The sequence below is a fragment of the Gnatocerus cornutus genome, chromosome 7, assembly GCF_029298725.1.
Source record: "Gnatocerus cornutus isolate USDA-ARS CGAHR chromosome 7, icGnaCorn1.1, whole genome shotgun sequence".
In the NCBI taxonomy this organism is placed as follows: domain Eukaryota; kingdom Metazoa; phylum Arthropoda; class Insecta; order Coleoptera; family Tenebrionidae; genus Gnatocerus; species Gnatocerus cornutus.
This window is the reverse complement of record NC_142239.1, coordinates 12,706,787-12,724,333: the sequence shown is the minus strand read 5'-3', so window position 1 is coordinate 12,724,333 and position 17,547 is coordinate 12,706,787. Positions and strand designations below refer to the sequence as shown.

Here is a 17,547-nt window from a genome sequence, read left to right as displayed (position 1 = left end):
AATTTTCTGGTTTTTACATAAAAAATCTCACCTTTCTGATATAAAATTTCCAAATTTTCCAAAACACAAAAAAAATAAGAATAATTTAAAATAAACTAAAAAAAAACGGAGAATGTAAAAAAATCTCGACAAAAAATAAGAAAATCCCTAGAAAGTCTAATAATAAGAAAGTTTTAAAAGTTCCAAGAAAAATCCAAATAAATCAAAAAAATTTAAGAAGCATCGAAAAGAATTTATGCAGAATTTAAAAAAAATACTAAAATTATCAAAAACACCTAAATCCAGAGAATTTAGGAAAGGTTGAGAGAGGATTGTAAAACCCAAGACAAATTTTGAGATAATACAGACAAAAAGTAAATAAAATACAGAAAAAATTTAAACAAAAATCTAAAAAGAAATGAGAAAATTTTGTTTGAAAAATAAATATAGAGAGAGTATATAGGTAAAAAGAACTTACAAAATCTAGATAGTATACAATAAATAAAAAATAAGTTAAAAAAAATGCAAGAAAATAATACTCCCCTATTTAGATAAAATTTATAGACCCCCTAAGCCACAAGCGATTCAATATTTGTTCACTTTAGTTACTAATAAGTTGAACGTTTCGTGCCGGTGCAAGAAAAGTCCTGAGGGAATAGATGTCGTGGTAAAGGAAATTCCCACGTAATTGGGAAGGAATGTGCAATAGTAATACCATCCAGGACTAGTTTGGGGAGTTTGCCGGCCACTCTAATAAATAAATGACGAACGTAAGGGTCTGCATCTGAAGTAAAAGTGGTGGAAGCGCCAAATATATTTTTTTCTATTATGTTTTCATTTGTCTAATAAATTTTCCTTTAATAAAATTTCAGTTAATAGTTGTAGATAAAATTATAAACCATATTCACTCGCTCGTTTCGCAAACATCAACCTTGTCAATAATGAACCTCATAACATGCTCGTACAATAATATGCTATTTATTTAAATTTATTTAGATATATCAGCATTTCTGTATGTTCTGTTTATACGGTACCATTTAACTTTTCCACAAGATAATAATAACGAGAGCCAAATGAGAGTCAACAATTCTCAAAGCGATTATGTGCTTTATCAACATGTGAGAATTTATTTATGTTATTTTAATGTCAAATAATTTTTCAATTAAATATTAATAATAAAACAGAAAGTTCTCTAAAATCCGAATAATTCATTGAAATTCTCTCGCGAAATTTAATTAAATCTTATGCTTAATTAAACGCGACTTATGAGCGCAGCTTTTTGTAAATCACTTAGCGTTAGAGCAATGATAAATTCCGTCATTAATTATTCATAACTAAGAACAATGAACTACAATTTACAAAAACACACTTTTGTTGACTCTCAAAGTTCTTCATCTGAACTTTCGGACATTGCTCTGCAACATTTCGAACCAAATTCATTATCACATCATAAAACTGTTCGTGACATTCTCATTTAGATAGATCTCACGAAATTCCTCCAGCAAAGAACAATTGATTTTGTTCAAGTTCCATTAACTTTACAGTTTGAGACAATAGTGAATCGAAAATGATTTCTGATTATCGAGGTGAAATTTATTAATGAGACTACGATAGTTTGAAGGTTTGAATGGAAAACTCTGATCCCAAAGAGCGCGGTTGTGATTTGAGAAATTTATAATTTAAAATAGAGTTGGAGGGTTTTTATTGTTCACATATTGTCATGCAAATTAGTATCGTTCTCGTAATATTTATCCGCTTTATGAACTAATTCTCGCGCTCTGACAATTAGATAAAGCCGTAATATATTCCTACAATTTTCATAATCTAACAAGACGACAAGTTTCACTGAATTACAAATTCCGAAATTCATGAGATAACCCAGAGATAGCGTTCCTTGTCCAAATATTTAATCCCATGGGTCCACAGTAACAAGCTTAATTACTTAAATCGACAGAAAGTGGCCACCTTGGGAATTATTGCATCTCAACCTGCATCCCATTCCTAGTATGAATCCTTCGCAAACATTGTATGATAAAAATCTATCACACCCCAAGGACGTGGATTGGAAAGTAATTGAAAATTCACATTAATCTCGTTGATCATGAAACTGGACACAACGGAATAATTTCCGGAAAATTCAACTCACCCCATTTTCACATCCAAGAGGACGTCGAGGATTTTTTCCCAGAGTTTCACGAAGAGCACCACCATGGTTACGGGACGAATGAATGTTTAGATTTGTGTTATCTTGGATTCTTCGGTTGGGTGAGTAAGAGAGTCTGATTGGGCTGTGTGTTTGTGGAGATAAAAGGGAAAACGAGGCAATGATTTGGGCAGAAAGTCATTATTGTAAAATGACGACGTGTGGAAAGGCACTCAAATTGCCGAAAAGTTTCTCAGATTCTTCTGGTTTCTGTATTTTTATTAGTTTTAATTTAATTTTATGTTTTTACATTCTTAGATTGTTTCTTAGTTTCTTTGTTCTAAGATTTTTTTGGTTTTGGTTTTGGTTTTGGTTTTTTCTAATGCTCATAAATTCACAAATTGTCGGGTTATGTACTAAATTTTTTTGCTTTAAATTCTCAGAATCCGAAGTTTTCTCTAGTTTTCCCAAATTTACATTTTCATACTCAATTTCTTATTTTAAGAAGCATTTGAGCTTTATTTTTAATTCATCAGTTTCTCGAATTTGCTAATTTTGCATTTTTAAGTTAGATTTTTTTTTAATTATAAATTGTCATTTCCACGTCAACAAACTCCCAATTTTCAGTTAACATTGAATTTATGATGCTTATCCATATTTTTAAATTCTCAATTTGTATGAGAAAATTAATTCTCTCGACTGCAAATTCTCAAAATTACAAAAGAACCTAGAACCTTCAATTTTTGTATGCAAAAACTTCAAAATTTCTCAGTTGAAACTTTAAATTTCTTGACTTATAAAACGAGACCTTTTAAATTGCTTGGATTTTTTTAAGTTCTCAGATTTCTCTCAAATTTACGATTATTTACATTTGAGATTGTTAAAAGAGTAATTTATTAGAAAATTCCCATTCGCCTTCACAAAATCTCAGTATTTTTCAAATAAATCGTCGAGTTTTCTGGTTTTAACATAAAAAATCTGACCTTTCCGATATCAATAAATATCCAAATTTTCCAACGTACAAAGAAAATTTAAAAATAAACTAAAAAAAAATTTAAAAAAATCCAGAGAATGTTAAAAATTCTGCACAAAAAATAAGAAAATTCACAGAAAGTCTAATAATAAGAAAGTTTTAAAAGTTCTAAGCGGAATCCAAAAAAAATCTAAAAAATTTAAGAAACACCGAAAAGAATTTATGCACAATTTAAAGAAAATACTAAAAGAATCAAAAGAACCTAAATCTATAAAATTTAGAAAAGGTTTAGAGAAGACTGTAAACCCCAAGACCAATTTGGAAATAATACAGACAAAAAGTAAATAAAATACAGAGAAAATTTAAAGAAAAATCTAAAAAGAAATGAGAAAGAAAATAAAAACTCCAAAATTTTGATTAAAAAATAAACATAGAGAAAGTCTATAGGTAAAAAGAACCTACAAAATCTAGACAAAAGTACAATAAATAAAAAATTAGTTAAAGAAAATGCAAGAAAATAATACTTCCCTATTTAAATAAAATTTTTAAACAATCTAAAAGTAAAAGAAAAATGATTCTAGGAAATCCTAAAAAACTCTAAGGTCTTCATTTTTCTTTCGAGTTATTTTAAAATTTCGGGAGTTTTGCTTTTATAAAGTTTTCGATAGTCCAGTTTTTCAGGCGTTCCTGAATTCTAAGTTTCAGTTCCACGTCTCAGTTTTTATCTCATTTTCGGATTTTTAGATTTTTCTAAATCAAACTTTCAGTCTCGTGATTTGGAATCAGTTCTCATTACATTAATTCCATGTTGTGAAATTTAATTCCATCGTTTCATAATAAATGGTCAAATTAAAATGCTCAGTTCTAAATTGTTAAATTGTCAACCTTCTTCAGTCTTAAAATTACAGTTCTCAAATTTCGCTAAATTAAAACTCAATTCTCAAATTTCCAAAAATTAAAACTCAGTTCTCAGAACCTAATTCTTCAATACCCGACTCGTAATAAAATTTTCAGTCGTTCTCAAGTTCCGTAACTCTCAACTGCTCAGTTTCTGATTCCTCCAGTTCTCAAATTTCAAAAAAATCTCAGCACTTCGACAAACCAAAAATCGTCATTCTTAAGATTTGAAGTTGTCGAATTCTTTAAATACCAACCGAAATTTTGAATTTTAGTTACTTAAACGTGTTCTTTTATCAACTTTCATTAACAATAGACTGAAAATACCAGCGAATTAATTAACCAAAATTGTCGTTTTCCCCCACCGAGTTTATCCCCGGAAAATTCGTTACTCGACGTGAAGTTTATCGCGACAGTCATAGATCATTGGATACACGTCAAAGCAAATTTGACTTTACAAAAGCGCGAGGATAAATCAATACACTCGCATGTCCTGTCCGGTGTAATCCATATAGACCATAATTGTGGTCATTGTCCTTTACGAGCTTTGTCTCGGATTCATATGAAAAAGGAGATTAACCACACATATAAAGTTTTAATTATTACCGCAGGATCGAGCGGACGCTCACAATTCCATTAGAGAGATGATGGGCTATTATTCTACTTGTCAAAGACAGTCTCTTAGGTTTAAACTTGGAATATTAAGTTGAAGGAGACAATAAACCGCACTCTCGTCACAACTAACGTTTCTTGGTAAATTTAGTGGATGCGCGTGCTACTAATTTTATTCGAATATAACTAAGGAAAACGTGAGGTTGGTGCAACGAAAATGCCAGTTGGTACGCAGCGGTACCAACTGCCATTTTCTTTTCTAACAGCCAGTGAGAAGTGACAAACACGCATACCAACCTTTCCCAGCTGAGCCTCCTTGTTACATTCGAATCATCAACAGCAATCTGATTTTTGGATCCTCCTTGATTCAGTAATTTCCCTAACCTATATAAAGCAGTACTACTACTGCTAGGACTTGATATCCTATAAGCTCGTGCAGCAACCACATGAGGTGCAGGCACTCTGCAACAAAACAATAAAACGAATTAAAGCCGAATTTTCCTCGTAATCTGGGGAAAATCTCAGGTTTACGACCTAATTGTCTACGAGTTCGTGCTGTAATAAGATATGAAGGAAGGTAAGTTGAGAGATGTATTCCCGTTGCGTGATGCTCTTATGGTATTATTTCGCCCATCCGCACGCTCTTAACGGCATGACCGGAATATTTGCATTATCCCGTATTATGGAGGATGTAACAGCGCTAAATCTCGTCTTTTCAAACATGGAGAAACTGCAAGATATTAATAACACAAATAAATCAAGGAGGACCTTCTAATGTGCCGAATCGTTTTATTAGTCCTTTTTAGGATCGTCTATCCGGAAATGTGGAAACGTTCATATACACCTTTGACGACACAAAGTAAAAGGAAGTTTCCTCTCTAGTGCATAATTAGCCCGTTTTCAGTAACCGGAGGCAAATTCTCTCACCTGAGTAATAAGGTGCCGTCAGCTCCCCTTTCCGGGCCATAATTTCCCGTCCCACAGAGGCGACTGACGGCTGATTTTCTTCGCATATCCAAGGCCACGGTGTCATCTCTGCTGAAGGAAACCCTCGCAGACATGAAACGCGAAGAAAAACCAGTGCGGCCGGGCACAGTTTGCGACGTTTCTGTAAATATGAACCAAAAATGACAGTTGTAGTCTTGGAGATGGGGGTTACCTGGAGGATAGTTGCCGAGTTGGGCTTGCAAAATGTTCACTCCGGGAACCACAATAGCGGGTAGAGTTCGGGATCTTAACAATGGCGGCGGCTTTCTTCCGGTTCGACCCGCGCCTTCCAGTCCGGCACATGATGCTCTTTGGTCTATTCGGCTGGCGGCTAGTTGAGCACTGAAAAAAATAGAATAGCGTTAGAATTCACAAGGTATTATTATAAATTTTAATTTTTTAATTTATACAAAACAGTACACGCATTCCGTTAATCTAATAAAACCTTTTTCCTCAGTAGATAATGCACATTCCTTTGGAGTGATTATACCAAAATAAAAAGTTCAAATTCAATTTTAGATACAACAATTTTTACGTTTTTTAGAAGCAGTCAAAATTAAATTTGAAATTTTTTTAGGTTCTTATGCTAACCGAATTTTTTATTTCAAGATTTCCAGCTTTGTCATTTTAGAGATTTTCAGCTTAGTTTCCATTTCTAATATTTTTCAGTTCTAAAATTCTTGAATTCTCAAAGTTTCAGTTTCAGAATTATATTTTTCTACATTTTCACATTATTAGTTTCAAGTTTTTCAGTTTCTAGGCCTGAAATTTATATTTCCGAATTGGTTGCAATAACAGAGTTATTTCCGCGTTCGTTTTGAGTGCGTTAACAGATTGTTTCCACACCGGATACGTTAATAGATTCGTTACCACAGCAACATCGTCTTTTCAAATTTCCTAGATTTTCAGGTATCAGATGAAGAAGTTTACAGATTCACCTTAAATTTGTTTTTCTTTGCATATTAGGTGTATTTGGTCGAAGAATTGGTGATGGTGGAAAAAAGAAGGAACGATGAATTTCATCAAAATGAACTGGCCGAAAGTATAAGTAAAATTGTAGAAAACCTACACTTTAAAAGATCGAAAATTGAAAATTTGCACAATTCAAAAAGTACAAGAAATGAAGTTCGAAAAAACTATCTAAATGCTCAAAAAAATCAGACTTCAGTCAGTTCAAAAGTTTACATAAAAAAAATTCAATTTAAACAGTGCCAATGCGCAAAACTACGGAATTCAATCGACTCAGAAAAGCAGGTAAAAAGTTGTGACCGATTTATCTCTTTATCTCCACGACATGGTCGTTTCTGCAAACCATTATACAGAACAGAATACAGACAATCTAAATCATTCTCCTAAATTCCAGACGATTATTAAATTCTAATTTTTTCCTTTATTCCAAGGTATTGATAAGACATTCCTCAATACTCCGATAAGTGTTTACAATTGTGTATGAAGTGTAAAACTTGACGCGAGGTAAAATTAACAAATGAAACGACTGATAAAGATAATATGTATAACGTTTATTACTACATTGTTAGAAGTTGGCCCCATTGTGATAGTTTTTAAGCCAAATGGGGAATTTATGTGGTAAATCTGTAAGTAACATATTTTTTCAATTATTTTTATCCACATATTTTGTTCTGAAATTTGTGCAAGCAAAGTTAGGTTATGTCGTTGAAGGCGTACGTTAAACGTACGGCGCCAATTCAAATACAAATTTTACATATAAAGCCACAAAAAAATTGTCAAAAGAGCGATAACAAAATTTCCTTGATCCCTCGTCGAAATCAATGAAGTTTCACATTTTAAATTTGTCTATTTTAACTCTTATGCATTATTGTGGATTTCAAAATGATTTTTCATTTTTAGGAGTCCGGCCAGACACATCGACTAGAGGTTGGTATTTTCGAAAAAAAAGAAGCTGTTTGAAGCTTAAAAAATAGTAGATTTATATTACGTAATTAAAGCGGATAATGTTACCAATTTTTTAAGTTTTTATCTTATCGCAAAAATTCCTAAACAGAGTTGAAAAATACTGTTTCTGGGAGAGAAGATACCACATTATTTTAAGTACTCTGATAGACTGCTCAGTCCTTGTAAAGAGTGCACAACATGGTACTGCGTTGATTATCCGCAAATTCATCACTGATCCCGTTTTTTTTTTGTTCCAGGGCAAATATAACAATGTAAATTATAATAACACCGGAAGTTCATCCGCGAACGGAAGTCCGAAAGTTACTAAAAACCGTATAAATTCTAAAAAAAACTCTAAAAGGAGGAACAAAAGTGGTTCGAAATTTTACGATCAAGAAAGGGTAGATCCACATAAAAAACTGGCACCATCTTTAGTTCCACAAAAGACAAAGAAAACCACACAAGTTATCGATGTAAGAAAAGACAATTTTTATGACGAAAAGCTAAGTTTTTTGTTTTCAGAGCCAACCACGATCTGCAAATACAAACAGTGATAAAAAACCACATCGATCAGCACCGAAGGCCCCTTTTAGCAACAAAAAAGGTACTGAAATTCAAGAATTAAATACTTGCATTCCCGGACAAGTTTCCCGTCTTCCAAAAGAAAAACACCCAATGAATTCATCAGCTTTAGACATCGAAAAGTCTTGCCAGCCTGGACAAAATTTTATAAACCTTCCACTGCTACCCGATCAAAAAACAAACAAAAATGAAGAGTTTATTACCAGTCATCAGGGTGCCAGTTACAAAGAAGATTCTAAAGACCAAGTAGAATACATGGAGTGCCAGGAAATTGACACACCTACAATTTTTTCCCGTTTTAACCAGAATGAAATATTTGGGGCTACTTCTTCGCAGATTGATTTAGGAGTTCCCATCCCAGAAGACTCCTTTCCACAAGAAGATGTCCCTCTTCAACAACAACCTTCTCAAGAAAGTGAAGTAGAAAGAACGGACAACTCCACTGCCGAAGATCCTTCGCATAAGCAAGGGAATACTCTAATCTCCCCAATTTGCCGCTTTCCTAAGTTACACAACGAACAAAACGTGGACCTAACCCTTCAAGAAAACTCGGCTTGGCACAATCAAAATGATAAGCAACGTTTAGAAAATGAAGATGACACAAATAAACGATCCGAAAGTGAAAAAGAAAAATCAAAAAGGAGGAAAGAAAGAAGACAAACAAAAGAATGTGGTCAGAACTATAGTACACCTGTTCCAAAAACGAAAAAAGAAGAATCACGTCAAATCGTGCCCCAAGGATTTTGGGATGTGAACAAAATCCAGCATACCAGGTTAATAAAAGAACGTGCTGAGCAGGACAATCAAACTGTTCTAGAGGTACAAAAAGACGATCGGCAGCACGGTCCGGATGTGGTACCAAAAAATATCGAAAATATGAGAGATCCGACCAAGAACCAAGAAGAGGATGATCGACGAGAAAGTAAACCAATCATCGAAACGAAAAAGGACGAGCCACTTCAAATCCTTGATGTGCACCAGTACTTCCGGGATGACTTCGATTTGAATAGTCTTGATAATCTTCCTTTCCGTGAGAGAATTCACCAAATTCACACGTACGCTGAAACTTTTGATACTAAAGTCAAAGAATTCGAGGAAGAGAAATACTCGTTGGAATATTTCGTTCTGGATGAGAAATTAATGCGACTTATAGAGAAATTAGATAAAATTAAGTGCCAGGATAATGCCGACCTCACTAAAGAAAAAGTTCAAGTTATTAGCTATATCAAGCAATTACATGCGACTTTAGACGAACGTGCCAAAGAAGAAACCTAATGTGATATTGATAATTTTTGTATGTAAAGTATTTTTATTCATGTATCTACTCTTCCAATTACAATGATTTGAAATTACGACGAATTTATTGTCACCTGTAATTACAATCTACCCTAACACCTCTTAATCTATTCGAGTTTTCCATCAATTCTCTGTAGCAATCCTTGTGCAGTTAAGATGGCATCCTTCCTCTCTTCTCGTATACTGCTAGAATCCTTCGCATCGATGTCATCCAATTTAATAATAATCTGCAAGATCTGCTCCGATAGATTTTCCAGTTGCTCATTGTCCGTCGTCCTCCCAATTCTATTACCAATTTTTTCAATTTCCTCCACCAAATCAGAAATTTCTCTCAGTACAGTCCGCTCATACTCCTCGTTCTTATCTCCATCACAGACTTCTTCGTCCGAGTCATCATTCAAAGAACCCAAAACGTATTCACCGTTTGTTTCGGCACGTTTTGCCATGACAGGAATTTTGTCAGTTTGACTTCTATCAAAATTTCGCGGTGTTTGCGTAGAAATGTTTTAAGTAAACTTTAATCTGATAAGGTGTTATCGGATTAGAAGCGCACATTTAACACAGTTTGAGAGTTTCTTGAAAGCTTAGTGACCACCATGACATCTAAAATCCACGACATGTACGTAGAACTGAAGAAATGCACTGAAGCTCTCGAAGCAGACGTACAAAATAGCCTCGGAAGTCTAACGGAAGCTAACGGAATAGCTTTGGAGAGCAGCAAGGATTACCATTACAAAGAAATTCTTAGCCAGTTGAATCAAATCAAGGATCATATTCGGATTATCGCGGAACACACCACAAGAATTGAAGCCCTTCAAACTGGGAATAAAATCGATCGGAATTACATCCAGAAGCAGGTGGAGACGTTCCAAAATTTCGGGAAAGTGACCAGGAGAGAGCACAAGCCGGTACGACCTCGAGAGACCGCGTCCATGAAGTTCTTGCAGTGCTGGGAGAAAATCATGGAGGAAAATAAAAGTGAGACCAACGGGTTTGTTATTCCAAAAAGAACAAACTCTCTGAGGAAAAAGAAGAAGATTGTTTCGTCCACCGTGGATGGTTTCCTCGACACCAGCGGCCGCAGCATCTCTTTCGATTCTTTGTTGGACGAAACAGAAGAAGTGACGTTTTCTCACCTCTCAAAAAGCGTCGACGATCTTGATTTAACCGCAAAACCGGACACGAAACCAAGAATTGTCGATTTTATTGTAAGTACCAAATTAGACGCTCCGCTTCTTCATTTCTTCGTTTTAGTACAAAAATCCTCCGGCGGAAGCGATGTAGTTTCAAAATCAACGAGTCATCATTGTTATCAGTTATCAGGACTTTTCACCAATTGACAATGTGATAAAAGTACAAAACCACGTTCGTTCCCAACAAGAAACTACCTCTAGATACGTTATCAGTTACGAAACGAGAGCAGGTTTGTTTATAACAAATTCAGTGTCCAATGGGTGTGGTAGGCTCGAAATCACCTCTGGAGCGGCGTAACACCGTCCTCCGACGAAGCCAACGAAAGTCCATCCATGGGGTCAAGTCCAAGGCCGAGAAACTTAAGAAAGACATCAAGAAGTTTAAAGGTACGGAAGAAAACTCTGATTACATCGAGTTGAAAGCGAGGATAGAACAAGCAGAACGCGAGCTTAAAATCCAAAGTAGAAATCTGCAGCCTCAGGTGAACTTCATCTATAATGACGCACTGAAGAAGACTGAAGAGTGCCACCAGTTGCTCAGCGATAAACTCATAGAGAACCAAGACAAAGAGTTGAAGGAAGCCGTAGAGAAACCACCAGAAAATAATGATGAAGACGACGTCTTCGTTGAGGAAGTACCAGACGAGGAACCGGATGAAAGAAAAACGGTCGAAGTGAAGGTCATCCAAGTGGAAAACATCGAGACGAGTCCTCAAGTGAACAAACGGTTTTCCGCGGTGAAAATGGGCGTTCCTGTTTTGCCCGGCAGCATAATGGAGTCGATGCATAAGAAAACGGAAGAAATAAACTCGCAGAGCGAGGAGAAAATCGCAAAAATCCGCCAACAGATCGAGAACGTGGAAATGGAAATTAGCACGTTCGTGGGGCACCGAAACGGGCGACACTATTTCAATCTTCTGGGAAAACTCCAAGGCTTATCCGACGAGTTACGAAATATTCCCGCCAGCGATGACGAGATTCAAGAACAGGTGAAACGTTCCGGACAGTACATTGCCAGTTGTATTTCTTTCCTGAACGAGAAAGCTGTGGATGAAGACAGTGACGATAGCGGAGAAGTCTTTACAGATTCGCCAGAAAAGCAAAACGCTGACAGTAATTTGTCCCCGAGGAGCATCAGAACGACTTATATTTAGTTTTATTCTTTGTTTTAAGCGTAAGTTTTATATTGAGGTAAGAATTAGTTATTGGATTTGTTATCAGTTATCAGTATTGTGGAAATGTGATGTAAAAAATAGGTTGGTTTTTAATAAAATCTTATCAAATGTGGTGTGTAATTGGAGGTGATATCGCCAAAAACATGAGTAAAATTGTTTGGCAAGCAGTGAATCAGAATTTGGGATTTAGAGGGAAATGTACAAATAAGTAGAGTATTATGAACATTCTTATCATCGTTCAAACAGTAATGTTTGATATGATAAGGATAAGGGCCAAGTTCGAAGGTAAATAAAATAATTGATAAAGTTGCGAGGTTGGCAACACACTGTACACAAGTGTAAATATCTCCAATTTTCAGTTTTTCAGTAGAGAACTAAAAATTAGACATTTTCGTTTTTTGGATTCCCAATATTTGTTACTTAAACCTAATAAATAATAAAAAACAAAAATTCTGTTTGTTTTTAGAACCGACTAATATCCACAAGTTTTTATTAAGACCTAAAATTTTGAAAAAAAAAATATTTGGCGAGATTGTGGTGATCTGTCTTTCAAATTGTATGAAATCATAAAGGACTTGAGCAAAGAAGACCAATTTTGTTAGATTTTCGTTTGTAGGACTAACTAAAAATTTCACTATTTATGATGGAATTATTCCTGGAATTCAAAAAATGTTAACGCTACGTTAATAAAATTTGGAGAGAATAATATCAGCAACTAGTGATACTTTGATTTACTTATTAGCGCAGATAAATTATAAAATTTTGAGGCAGGTAAAACCGATGATTTCTCATTAGCATTTTTTATAAAATAAAAATGGAGGACAATCGTAGATGAAACGTTGTATGACATGCGTTTCAAAGTCTCTTCATGGTGTTCGTGGCCTCGTATTTTAAACCAGCCACTCATGCAATAAAAAATGACTTTTTAATCTTGTGTCTTAAATAACTATTTGTGTGTAATTTAATTAGCCAGAGATTGTATTCAATAAACAACAATTTTTGACATCTAGCCAATAAATGCAAAGTTACGATCAAGTTGGGTGTTCGAGCGCGTTTTTTGTTATAAAAACTACTGCGATAAGGACAATGCGGGCCACTAAAATAATTCTTTGTTGGGTGTTAATCCGATTTTAATCACATTTTCCATTTTGCTTTGAAGAATAGGTGGAGCTTCAAACGAAAATTTGTCTTTTGCTCTAGAAGTTTGTAATTGGGTACAAAAACAACGAAAAAAGAGGGCAAATTTTCTACATTTTTAGTAGCAACTAATAATAAAGTGGCTGAATAATTAACTTTGACATTTCCACATGAAGTATAATTAGCATTTGGAACCCAATTAGTTATTCCAAAGTAAATAATTAATTTATGTTTTTCATAGGCCGCATTCATGCTAATTATTTTTTCGACCCCTAAATCAAAATGTGATTACATTTTAATTATTTTGTTCTTTTCGCGTTGTCTGCTTAGCGAAAAGACAATTTTCCGGTCAAATCAGTTATTTTGCTCAACCCCTATAGACCCAATTAGACCAATTTTCTCTCAAAAATTCCCAACTTTTCACGAAGCAAAAAAACTATAATTAACACTTGACACTTGACTTCCATTTTTCAACCGCTCTAATAAACCGCGTTATTACTCTCGGCACCCCAACAATTGATTTTAATTGCAATTATTGGGTCTATTATCTACAAAATCTGCTCGCATTGAAAAAACGGAACTCGCTGCTGTCGCTAATAAATCTTAAAACCTCAACTAACCATATTAACACTCCAAACACAACACGTGCTTGTGCTGTGCCAAGGCTGTTGATGTTTGTAATTAGGCTCATCTAATGAGTCAAATTGTACTAGCGCTAGTGCTAGATGATGTCGTTCCGAATCGTTATCGTGATCTTGCATCCGCGCGTTTCGAAATTCCAGAGCGATAAATGATTTTGAAATATGAATTGTTATCATATCTCGGGTCTATCAGTGATAACGTGCCATTATTTTAACTTGTTTGAGGTTACAGTAAATGTTAAAGAGATCGGTTAAGTTGTGTTTTAGTTAAAATAAGTTATAAGAGACACAGGTAAGAAATTCGTCATGTTCTGAAACGTGCAAGGACAAGTTCATTTTTCACGCCCTTCCTCGTAACCTGTATAGATAAGAAAAACAAACTCCGAGTGTCAACACCGTGTTCATCACAGGTGTCAGAAAGATGGGTCAGCAGGGATCAAAACAGAAAGGTGACCAAATAGCACAGTCCTTGGAGAGGATCCGGAAGGACGTGCGAAACGGGAAAATTACCTCCGATGACGTTGATAAACTACAGGAAGTCTTGAAAGGATACTCGCAACTCCTCAACGGTGACAGAAACTCGCGATCGGCGCGAGGGTATTCCATCCAGGAGCTCATCGATATCACCTCCCAAGAACTAGACGCTCTAAAGCAAGAAGTTAGTGTAGACCAAGGAGATGTAGCTACAAAATCCTTCAGACGCTCCTCATCTAAAAACTCCTGTAAGTTACCTCACCAATTACCCATAAATCTCATCGAATTTTCCAGCAAAAAAGAAACGAAAGTCAGTAAAATCCGTCAACGAGGCTGTTAGAGCTCTTAGAGAGGAAATCAGAACCCAACCATTGAAGAAAGCAGACTTTGATCGCCTCCAAGGTGAACTCATCGGTTACTCCAAACTACTCAGCGCGACAAAAGGGAAGAAAACTGAAAATGATAACACTCAGAAACTCATTTCTCAAGTCACCACAGAGTTGCTGACCAAACAGACGCAAGCAAGTTCTTTAAGGAGATCTTCAGCGCCATCAACGGTGAAAAAACCAGAAAGAGCATCTTTGACTGAAAGACGGCTTTCGGCGTCTGAAAAGCGCTCATCATTGAAAAAAGAACCTCCAAAGATAACCACTCAAAGTACCAGCACCCTTGACGATATTAACCAAAAACTGGAAACTTTGAAAGCTGACATGAAAGTCGCCGAAACCCACAGAGACAAGAGTCGTCTTCACTTTTTAACGAAGTCTGTGCAGATTTTGATGACGGATTTGCAGTTGATTGAGGTCGCTGACCAGCCGGTGAAGCAGGAACAGAAGGAAATCCTCGAGAAGAGTCTTCAGCGGACGTACCAACAACTCGATAAAATCAAAAGACAGATTACTGAGGAGAGCGACATGAAGTACCTAGTTGAGCTGGAAAGTAAGCAGAAACGGGAGAGACTCTCTCAGGATTTAGACGATGTCTACAATGGGGTAATCGCCATTAGCAGGAACATAACCGCGGAGAATTTCCAAAGCCAAAAGGAGAGTCTTCAGACTTACAAGACGAAACTGGAAGAAGCCGAAGGCCTCGACGAGCAACTCAATGCGAAGAAATCGGAAATTTCTGACGTGCTCCTCAGTGTCGAGAAAGGTCTTTCTAAGCTAGAAATGGAGGAGAAGTTGAACCAATCAGAATGGAGACACTTCCAATACAAAATTGATTTAAAACAATTCACTGGGACTACGGAAGGTGAAGGATACAAGAAGCACCGACAATACCTGATCCAGCTCAGAGACTATGTCAATAACATCACTGCAGCTAACTACAAAATCGAGGAGAAGAAGAAGTACGTCTTGTACAACATTGAAAATAACATAACAGCCCTTGATCACAAAGCCCAAGAGAATGAGAAATCGAAGAAACCCACCGAGGAAGTGGTAATGAGGAGGAGCCTCAAAACCAACAAAGACATAGGCAACGATTTGGTGGAAGCTTCGAAGAAGCTTCCGACCACTAAACAAGACTTGCAGGAGATTATTCCGTTCCTCAACGAAGCTAAACGCATTATCGAACAAAAACTGAGTGTTCTTCAAGACGAACAAGAAGTGCATTTGGTTGTCGTCCACGAAATGCGAACTACGCCGCCATTGCATACTTACCAGAATGTTGAACTGCAGGGAAAAGAACTGACAGTTCCAAGTCCGACACCTGTTGTTCGAACTCACCTTTCTGCCTCGCCGAAGGAACTCACAAGTTCAGAAGATGTTAGACCATCTTCACCAGAGCATAAAGAGCCTCCAGCCATCCACCCGAAACCTGTTCGTCCCCACCTAGACAACATAAAAAGAGAATTGACGATGCTCCAAAGCCACATTGAAAGTACCCGATACTCCACAGACCACCAATTGTACAAAGACATTAAAAATCGACTTGAGAGCTACAAAAGACAGATTGTAAAGTTGTGCCACGAACACCCAGAGGAAGCTAGTTCCGGTGAGAACCTCCTTAAGAATGTCGACAATCTTCTGGTGCTGTTAGACAACAACGCGGTCGCCCGGAAAAGTACCACTGAAGATATTTTGAACGATATCATGTCAGTGAGTACTAGAGTCGACGATCTGGGTGTTAAAATCCAGAATTTCAACCAAACGCTCCAAGACTACGACTCCATAAAGAGTAGTTTGATGGAACATCGCGACTATTTGAACAATCTTCAAGTAGCGTCCAACCGCAACAATATTCTCCAGTATCGACACGATTTGGTTAATCGGATTGATCAGAATCTGTCGAAACTGGAAGAAGCGAAGAAAACTGACAACCCGATGGGATCAGAGGAAGAAAAGCAGTTTTACCAAGACCTGAGAAAATTGAAAGATAAAGTGAGTCGCTACAGTGGAACGTACAAAAATGTCTTGTACAAGAGTATAGAAAACGACTTGGATAAGCAGGCAACCAAAGTCGACGATGTCTTCCCCGACAGCGAGGTGGCTGTTAAAGTAAAAGAAGATATAGAAAAGGCAAAGATGATCCTCGAACAGAAATCAACGAAAGAACAGCAAATCAAACGCGACGTGAGGGAGTCCGGGGGTAAGGAACTAACAGAAATCCGGGAAAACGTCGAGAGTGTGAAGAAGACCCTCAGTCAGAACGCTCCTCTAAGCAAAGACGACTTGGAGAAGCTCGACGCGCGGTTAACTCTGTCGATTCTGGCGTTGGACAATATCAGAGACGATCATTGCACTGAAGAAAAAGACAAACTCTACAAAGACATTCATTTGTATTTCGACATTATCCAAGAGCTTATGGTTTTGACCACATCAAACTCCATACTCGTGGAGCAAGACCACCACAAACCCTCCGAAGAAAAACCGACAATTGGAACGATAATGACGAAAATCGAGCGCGACTTGGCCGAAATCAAACCCCAAATCTTGTCGTTCGTGGGAACTGAAAACAGTTCCAGTTTTTTGGAACTGGACGAGATTCTAGTTCGTGGAACGTTGAAACTGGACGAGATGGACCTTGACCCGGGCAGTGAGTGGTTCCAACTGAAACTGAAACTACTTGCGGATATTCAGAAATACAGCGACATTCTTGATGAACGAGTCAACCAAACTGAGCAAGTCGAACGACTGGAGAACCAAGTCAAAGTAATGTTGATCAAAATCGACTCGTTCAACGGCTATGTCAACGATTCTGAATACATGAAGTTGGACGAAGAGATCATAGGTTTGAAGATCAGTTTGGGGAAGTTGGAAGTCAACCCCGAGCTCTTCGTTAGGAAGCAAGCGTGTATTAGAGAAGTCGATGGTTGTATGAAGAAACTTAAAGAAGTTGCCAAGCCTAGGACTAGCAGCTATCCAGGGACTTTAGTTTAAGCCCGTATTTATACAGTTTTAGTCGTGATTGTTACCCTTGATAATAAATTTATGAAACTAAATTGCTTTTATCGATGATCTTATTTAAGTGGTTAACAAAATTAACGGTGTGGCGGCGAACTTTGGCCATTATTCTCGACGGGAATTTGGAGGCAATTCGCAAG

General features: G+C 36.6%; 4 protein-coding genes and 1 long non-coding RNA gene across 8 annotated transcripts in view; 4 read left to right on the top strand and 1 right to left on the bottom strand.

Moving 5' to 3' along the window:
* Window positions 1-4,906: 4,906 nt before the first annotated feature.
* Window positions 4,907-17,547, bottom strand: part of LOC148171116 (uncharacterized) — a 36,778-nt gene continuing 24,137 nt past the window's right edge. The window contains exons 1-3 of one of the 2 annotated variants that reach the window (XR_015770334.1): window positions 5,764-5,855; window positions 5,532-5,712; window positions 4,907-5,066 (exon numbers count right to left, since the gene is read on the bottom strand). This is a non-coding gene — a long non-coding RNA (uncharacterized LOC148171116). Of the gene's footprint in view, window positions 5,067-5,531; window positions 5,713-5,763; window positions 5,934-17,547 lie in introns of those variants that run through there. The other variant, XR_015770333.1, reaches the window with a different exon arrangement.
* Window positions 6,846-9,439, top strand: LOC148171122 (uncharacterized). 3 transcript variants are annotated; one of them, XM_088041351.1, is made up of 4 exons: window positions 6,846-7,186; window positions 7,461-7,706; window positions 7,763-7,978; window positions 8,028-9,439. In XM_088041351.1, exons 2-4 carry the CDS (start codon window positions 7,704-7,706, stop codon window positions 9,360-9,362), a joined length of 1,554 nt encoding a protein of 517 aa, XP_087897477.1. In that variant the 5' UTR covers window positions 6,846-7,186; window positions 7,461-7,703; the 3' UTR covers window positions 9,363-9,439. The 3 variants fall into 3 exon arrangements, with proteins under 3 accessions (XP_087897477.1, XP_087897476.1, XP_087897475.1); XM_088041349.1 differs by having other exon boundaries at window positions 6,847-7,186; window positions 7,461-7,487; XM_088041350.1 differs by lacking the exon at window positions 7,461-7,706.
* Window positions 9,882-10,726, top strand: LOC148171121 (uncharacterized). Its single transcript, XM_088041353.1, has 2 exons — window positions 9,882-10,591; window positions 10,638-10,726. The coding sequence occupies exons 1-2, from the start codon at window positions 9,980-9,982 to the stop codon at window positions 10,665-10,667; spliced, it is 642 nt and encodes a 213-aa protein (XP_087897479.1). The 5' UTR covers window positions 9,882-9,979; the 3' UTR covers window positions 10,668-10,726.
* LOC148171120 (uncharacterized) lies at window positions 10,733-11,860 on the top strand. The gene has a single exon (XM_088041352.1). The coding sequence runs from the start codon at window positions 10,834-10,836 to the stop codon at window positions 11,728-11,730; it is 897 nt and encodes a 298-aa protein (XP_087897478.1). The 5' UTR covers window positions 10,733-10,833; the 3' UTR covers window positions 11,731-11,860.
* On the top strand, window positions 13,719-17,412 carry LOC148171119 (uncharacterized). Its single transcript, XM_088041348.1, has 3 exons — window positions 13,719-13,821; window positions 13,896-14,251; window positions 14,298-17,412. Exons 2-3 carry the CDS (start codon window positions 13,951-13,953, stop codon window positions 17,381-17,383), a joined length of 3,387 nt encoding a protein of 1,128 aa, XP_087897474.1. The 5' UTR covers window positions 13,719-13,821; window positions 13,896-13,950; the 3' UTR covers window positions 17,384-17,412.